The following is a 7,500-nucleotide window of genomic DNA, read 5'->3' as shown; positions in this document are numbered from 1 at the left end:
TCATTTCTTAAAAGAAAAAAGAAATTGTCCAAGACATATATCGAAATCTTTAAATAAAAAATAACAATATATGACTTATTTTTAACACTTTTATAAGTGGGACCCTATCGGATCCCCAAGGATTATAGTGGGATTTTTTTTTTTTTTATAACTTCCTTTTCTTAAAAAAGAATAAAGAATTGTTCAAGAACTATGTCGTTTGAATAAAAAAAATAACAATATATGACTCATTTTTAACACTTTTTTTGTGGGTTCCTTTTGGATCCCTAAGGATATTAGTGGGATTTTTTACTTTTTTTAACTTCCGTTTTTTAAATAAAAGAAATAAAAATAATAATAATTTTAAAAATTGTTCAAAAAATACACCATTAGCGTTAAATAAAAAAGTCACAATAAATGACTTATTTTTAACACTTTTATAAGTGGGACCATTTTGGATGCCTGAGGATTTTAGTGGGAGTTTTTTTTAACTTCCATTTCTTAAATAAAATAAATAAAAATAATGATAATTTTTAAAAAATTGTTCAAGAAATATACCGTTAGCGTTAAATAGAAAATAACAATATATGACTTATTCTTAACACTTTTATTAGAGGGACCCTTTTGGACCCCGAAGGATTTTAATGGGATTTTTTTTAACTTCCATTTCCTTAATAAAATACATTAAATAAATATATATTTAAAAAAATGGTTCAAGAATTACACCGTCAGCGTTAAATTAAAAAAAATAACGATATTTGACTTATTTGTAACACTTTTATGACCGAGACCCCTTTGGGTCTAAGATATAAAAACATGAATGTACTGTACTAGTTTATGAAAAATATCATGCTTCAGCTTTTCAGCGTGCCCCCTCCCACCCATCAGTGGAAAAATTTTGGACACCCCTGTGTTAAAGTAACCCATGTGCCATGAACTCCCCAATGCGTGCATATTCATGATGTCCTCATGAATATTCATATTCTCCTCCTCATGAATATTCGTGGGAAGGCCAATGGATAGTTTCTGCATTGGAGTCGCTGCTGAGCACTGAAGGTCCTGATTGGATTCTTTGCACAAACCCTCGGACGCCGACAATTGAAACCGCGCTTTGGGATCTTGAACGATATATATATATTTTTTTTTTTGAAAGATAAAGTCTTAAAATACTATGTATTGTGACACTTTTTAATGTGGAGGTGTACATGATTGTACATGAATGTAAATTGTTGTACAGTGTGTGTGTTTGTGTGTGCGTGTGTGTGTGTGTGTGTGTGTGCGTGTGTGTGTGTCTGTGTTGCCCCATCGTATCACCTGGACCACCTGTGTTACAGTATTTATTGATGCAACTCCGTGGAACTATTTATTTTTATTTTATTGCGCCGCACGGGAGCAAGTCTCCCGTCCTTTTTGTACCTTTTATAGCGTTTGTACTCCTCTCTGCCACAAATAGAAAAAAAAGGTTTTTGAAATGCTCTTCCAGACACTGATTGGCCTCAATGTGAACTACGTGCCTTGGTGAAATAAAATACTGCAGAATGTGCAAGGAAGACGTCTTCTCGTGTTTTTTGTCGCAGGTTTGACACGCGCCACGTTTGCCCGAAGAAGAAGAAAATGTAAATCAATTAAAATGTTGTAAGCATGCCTCTGCATAACAATGTATCTTTATTAACAACTTAAAATATATTTTTTATCTCATAATTAAGACATTTTTATTATAATATTTCTTATTTGATAATATCAACTTTTCATCTCGTATCTCATAATTATGACATTTTTTAATCTCATAATTTCGACTTTTTCTATCATAATAATGATTTTTTCATCTCATATATATATATATATATATATATATATATATATATATATATATATATGTTTTTTTCATTATTATTATATATATATATATATATATATATATATATATTTATTTTTTATTTATTTTTTTTTTACTTTAATTTCTTCAAAAACATTTTTATTTTATTTTATTAACTCTTGACCTATTTTAGGTTCCATGTACTCCACAGCAAATATTCCACCGTGAATATGTATTTGGGGGGGGAATATTGCATACTTTGTGTTTTTGCCATAAAAAAAAAAACAGTGCCATTTTTGACAAGAAGTGCATAAAGCATTTTTGAAATTAATGTCAAAATAATGACTTTTGTATCTCATAACATCAACATTTTTATTTCATGATCAAAACATTTTTAATGTCATATTTCTTATATCACAGTTTTCATCTTATATCTCATAGTTAGGACTTTTTATATTTCATAATTTCGACTTTTTATATCATAACAATGACTTTTTTAATCTCATAATTATAATTTAACGTTGGTGTACTTTTTGTTGTTCTTTTTTTTTGTTAGTGCCGGAAACAGGCCTTCAATAAAAGTGCCTTAAAAGTTTTTTTTATTCAAATATTACTAGTTTGACGGAAGTTATTTCCTGTTGGCAACAAAAACACTACATATCCAAGCGTGCTTTGTGTCATAGCATAAACGCGATATTCTATTGAGGAACGTTGTCAAGGAGTTTTACATATTAAATTGAGATGTGTAAATTACAAATAGACACGTTCCAACCCCACTCCAAAAATATATAATTATTAATATTATAATAAAAAGAGAAAAGTAGCCATGATAATTGTGAGCAAGACTCTGTAGGAAGTGGACAGCAAATAGGAAAAGATCATCATTCGCCGCAAACAGCCAATCACGGTCGTCGTTCTTAGTTTGACGGAAGTTATTTCCTGTTGGCACTTAACACTACATATCCCAGTATGCTTTGCGTCATAGCAAAACGCGATATTCTATTAAGAAACGTCGACAAAGAGTTTTACATATTCAATTGAGATGTGCAAATTATCAATAAACACGTTTTAACCGCGCTCTAAAAATATATAATTATTATTTTTACAATATAAAGACAAAATTTGCGATGATAAATGTGAGCAAGACTCATTAGGAAGTGGACAGCCAATAGGAAAATTCCATCATTCGCCGCAAAAAGCCAATCACGGTCGTCGTTCTTAGTTTGACGGAAGTTTTTTTCTTGACAACGGAAAAACACTACATATCCCAGTATGCTTTGCGTCATAGCAAAACGCGATTATCTATTGAGAAACGTCAACAAAGAGTTTTACATATTCAATTGAGATTTGTAAATTATGAATAGAAACGTTTTAACCCAGCTCCAAATAGGTATTATTATTATTATTTTATTACAAAGAGAAAAGTAGTGAAAGTATAAATGAGCAGGAAGTGGACAGCCAATAGGAAAAAGCCATCATTCACCACAAACAGCCAATCACGGTCGTGGTTCTTACTTTGACCGAAGTTATTTCCTGTCAGCAACAAACACTGCATATCCCAGTGTGCTTTGCGTCATAGCAAAACGCGATGTTTTATCGAGAAACTTCGTAAAAGAGTTTTATATATTTAATTGAGATGTGCAAATTATAAATATACATGTTTCAACCCAGCTCCAAAGAGATATTATTATTATTTTAATATAAAGAGAAAAGTGGGAGGGATAGGTTGATTGGCAACACTAAATTGGCCGTAATGTGTGAATGTGAGTGTGAATGTTGTCTGTCTATCTGTGTTGTCCCTGCGTTGAGGTTGTGCCTTGTCCAGGGTGTAAACCGCTTTCCGCCCGATTGTAGCTGAGTTAGGCGCCAGCGCTCGCTGCGACCCCCAAAAGGGAAAAAGCGGTAAAAAAAAAAAAATGGATGGATGGCTAAAGAGAAAAGTAGCGAAGGTATAAATGAGCAGGAAGTTGTCAGCCAATAGAAAAAGGCCATCATTCGCCCCAATCAGCCAATAACGATCGTTGTTCTTACTTTGAAGGAAATTATTTCCTGTCAGCAACAACACTACATATCCCAGTGTGCTTTGCGTCATAGCAAAACGCTATGTTTTATCGAGAAACGTCGTCAAAGAGTTTTATATATTCAATTGATATGTGCAAATTATAAATATACATGTTTTAACCCAGCTTCAAAGAGATATTATTATTATTGTTTTAATATAAAGAGAGAAAGTAGCGAAGGCATAAATGAGCAGGAAATGGACAGCCAATAGAAAAAGGCCATCATTTGCCCCAATCAGCCAATAACGATCGTCGTTCTTACTTTGACGGAAATGATTTCCTGTTGGCAGTTAACACTACGTATCCCAGTGTTCTTTGCGTCATAGCAAAAACAACGTGATTTTCCATTGGGAAACGTTGTCAAAGAGTTGTATATATTCGATTGGGATGTGTATATTATAAATATACATGTTTTAACCCCACTACAAAGAGATATTATTATTATTATGTCAATATAAAGAGAAAAATAGCGACGGCATAAGTGAGCAGGAAGTGGACAGCCAATAGGAAAAGGCCATCTTTCGCCAGAAAAAGCCAATCACGGTCGCCGTTCTTAGAGGGCGGTATCGGGCGGAGAGGGTTAGTGTGTGCTGTTTATTGTTAAGGTTGTGTGGATTAGCACTGCGGTATGCATCCCCTACCAAACTAATCACCACAGTACTTTTTTATTTTTTAAATGACTTAACGGTCATTGTTTCGTTTCCACGCATCGTGTAATTGACGATTTTTAATCGGACGTCGTTCGGCTCTTGGGACGCCAGGCCGAGTCGACGCCGTTAGAAGCCGGATAGGTTTGTTTATGTTTATTTTTCCGAGCTAGCCAGCTCTTTAGGGGTTACGTGAGGACAAGCGGTAGGAAATGGATGAATGGATTATTTTTGTCGTGCGCGCAGACACCGCAGTGCGGATTGACGACATGAAAAATGTCAGCTCGGCAGAATGAAAAAGGAAGTTAAAAAAAAAAAAAAAGTGACGTCACCGTTGTGTGGACGGGGGAAGGAATTTAGTTCAAGTACCACTGATAGTCACAGGAGGTGTGGAGAAATAACCCTTAGTATTTGACCCATTTCTTGTTGGCGAGGGGAGCAGTGAGCAGCAGCCCTCGATGATGCTCCAAAAGTGACCCGCGCCTTTAAGAAGACCAGCACTGCTCGCCCATGGCCAACTCGGTCGCCGCCCTGGTGGTCCAAGCCGAACTCTTAGCCCCGCAGTCCTCGGCGTCCATGTCCCCTTTCCCGTCGCTTGACGGCGGCGGCGACGGGCGGGACGCGGACAAGGGCGCCGCGGCGGAGGAGGTGGTCCTGGACATAGTCGCGGCGTCGGAGGCGGCCCAGCGGGCCGAGCATCCATTCCAGTGTTTGGAGTGCGGCAAGACCTTCAGGTGGTCGTCCCGCCTCACGCACCACCAGAGGAGCCACAACAACGAGAGACCCTACCGCTGCAACCTCTGCCCCAAGGCCTTCAAGGGCTCTTCGGCACTGCTCTATCATCAGAGGTGCATGAGAAAGTCTATATTTCCCCTCCTCCGCTATAAACATCTTTTATTTTGCAGGTCTCACTCAGGGGAGAAGCCTTACAAATGTCAGGATTGCGGCAAAGCGTTCAAACGCTCCTCGCTTCTCCAGGTAGGAACTTACAAGAAACGATGATAAACAGCAATAAATTCTTAAAGGCCTACTGAAACCCACTACTAGCGACCACGCAGTCTGATAGTTTATATATCAATGATGAAATATTAACATTGCAACACGTGCCAATACGGCCTTTTTAGTTTACTAAATTGCAATTTTTTTCTTGAAAACGTTGCGTAATGATGATGACGTGTACGCATGACGTCACGGGCTGTTAGTAAATATGAGCGCTGCACACACACACATCTAAAAGTCGCCTGCTTTAAGGGCATAAGTACACAGTATTTTGGAGATCTCTGTTGCTGAATCCTTTGCAATTTGTTCAATCAATATTGGAGGAGTCAAAATAGAAAGATGGAGTTGGGAAGCTTTAGCCTTTAGCCACACAAACACACGGTGATTCCTTGTTTAAAATTTACGGAGGTGAAACTTTACTATGGATCACAGCGAACATGGATCCCGACCGAATGTCAACCGGCAGGTTTCGGTGAGAAAATTGTGGTAAAAAGTCGCTTTTTACCGGAGATCAGCTGCCGTCGACTTCCCTGAGACACTGCGCGTCAACAGACCCGTGGACACACCCCTCCGACTATCAGATACAGTTAAACTCACTAAAACACTAGCAACACAATAGAAAGATAAGGGATTTCCCAGAATTATCCTACTAAATGTGTCTAAAAACATCTGAATTCGTCCCAATGCAATCGCGTTTTTTTTTTTACTTGTTTTTTTTTTTTTCTAGTCCATCCATCATCTTCCGCTTATCCGAGGTCGGGTCGCGGGTGCAACAGCCTAAGCAGGGAAAGCCATACTTCCCTCTCCCCAGCCACTTCGTCTAGCTCTTCCCGGGGGATCCCGAGGCGTTCCCAGGCCAGCCGGGAGACATAGTCTTCCCAACGTGTCCTGGGTCTTCCCCGTGGCCTCCTACCGGTTGGACGTGACCTAAACACCTCCCTAGGGAGGTGTTCGGGTGGCATCCTGACCAGATGCCCGAACCACCTCATCTGGCTCCTCTCGATGTGAAGGAGCAGCGGCTTTACTTTGAGTTCCTCCCGGATGGCAGGGCTTCTCACCCTATCTCTAAGGGAGAGCCCCGCCACACGGCGGAGGAAACTCATTTCGGCCGCTTGTTCCCGTGATCTTATCCTTTCTGTCATGACCCAAAACTCATGACCGTAGGTGAGGATGGGAACGTAGATCGACCGGTAAATTGAGAGCTTTGCCTTCCGGCTCAGCTCCTTCTTCACCACAACGGATCGGTACAACGTCCGCATTACTGAAGACGCCGCACCGATCCGCCTGTCGATCTCACGATCCACTCTTCCTTCACTCGTGAACAAGACTCCTAGGTACTTGAACTCCTCCACTTGGGGCAGGGTATCCTCCCCAACCCGGAGGTGGCATTCCACCCTTTTCCGGGCGAGAACCATGGACCCGGACTTGGAGGTGCTTATTCTCATTCCGGTCGCTTCACACTCGGCTGCGAACCGATCCAGCGAGAGCTGAAGATCCCGGTCAGATGAAGCCATCAGGACCACATCATCTGCAAAAAGCAGAGACCTAATCCCGCGGTTACCAAACCGGAACCCCTCAACGCCTTGACTGCGCCTAGAAATTCTGTCCATAAAAGTTATGAACAGAATCGGTGACAAAGGACAGCCTTGGCGGAGTCCAACCCTCACTGGAAATGTGTTCGACTTACTGCCGGCAATGCGGACCAAGCTCTGGCACTGATCGTACAGGGAACGGACCGCCACAATAAGACAGTCCGATACCCCATACTCTCTGAGCACTCCCCACAGGACTTCCCGAGATACACGGTCGAATGCCTTCTCCAAGTCCACAAAGCACATGTAGACTGGTTGGGCAAACTCCCATGCACCCTCAAGAACCCTGCCGAGAGTATAGAGCTGGTCCACAGTTCCACGACCAGGACGAAAACCAAACTGTTCCTCCTGAATCCGAGGTTCGACTATCCGACGTAGCCTCCTCTCCAGTACACCTGAATAAACCT

At 40.2% G+C, this 7,500-nt stretch overlaps 1 protein-coding gene across 1 annotated transcript in view; it reads left to right on the top strand.

Annotated features, from left to right (window-relative positions):
* The first annotated feature begins 4,381 nt into the window (after window positions 1–4,381).
* Window positions 4,382–7,500, top strand: part of znf628 (zinc finger protein 628) — a 27,173-nt gene continuing 24,054 nt past the window's right edge. The window contains 2 exon segments of the mRNA XM_061915351.1: window positions 4,382–5,350; window positions 5,408–5,480. Of these exon segments, the coding sequence (XP_061771335.1) occupies window positions 5,013–5,350; window positions 5,408–5,480 (411 nt within the window). The 5' untranslated portion in view covers window positions 4,382–5,012.

Source organism: Nerophis ophidion, linkage group LG11, assembly GCF_033978795.1.
Source record: "Nerophis ophidion isolate RoL-2023_Sa linkage group LG11, RoL_Noph_v1.0, whole genome shotgun sequence".
NCBI classification, from domain to species: Eukaryota; Metazoa; Chordata; class Actinopteri; order Syngnathiformes; family Syngnathidae; genus Nerophis; species Nerophis ophidion.
This window is presented reverse-complemented; position numbering and strand designations above follow the sequence as displayed.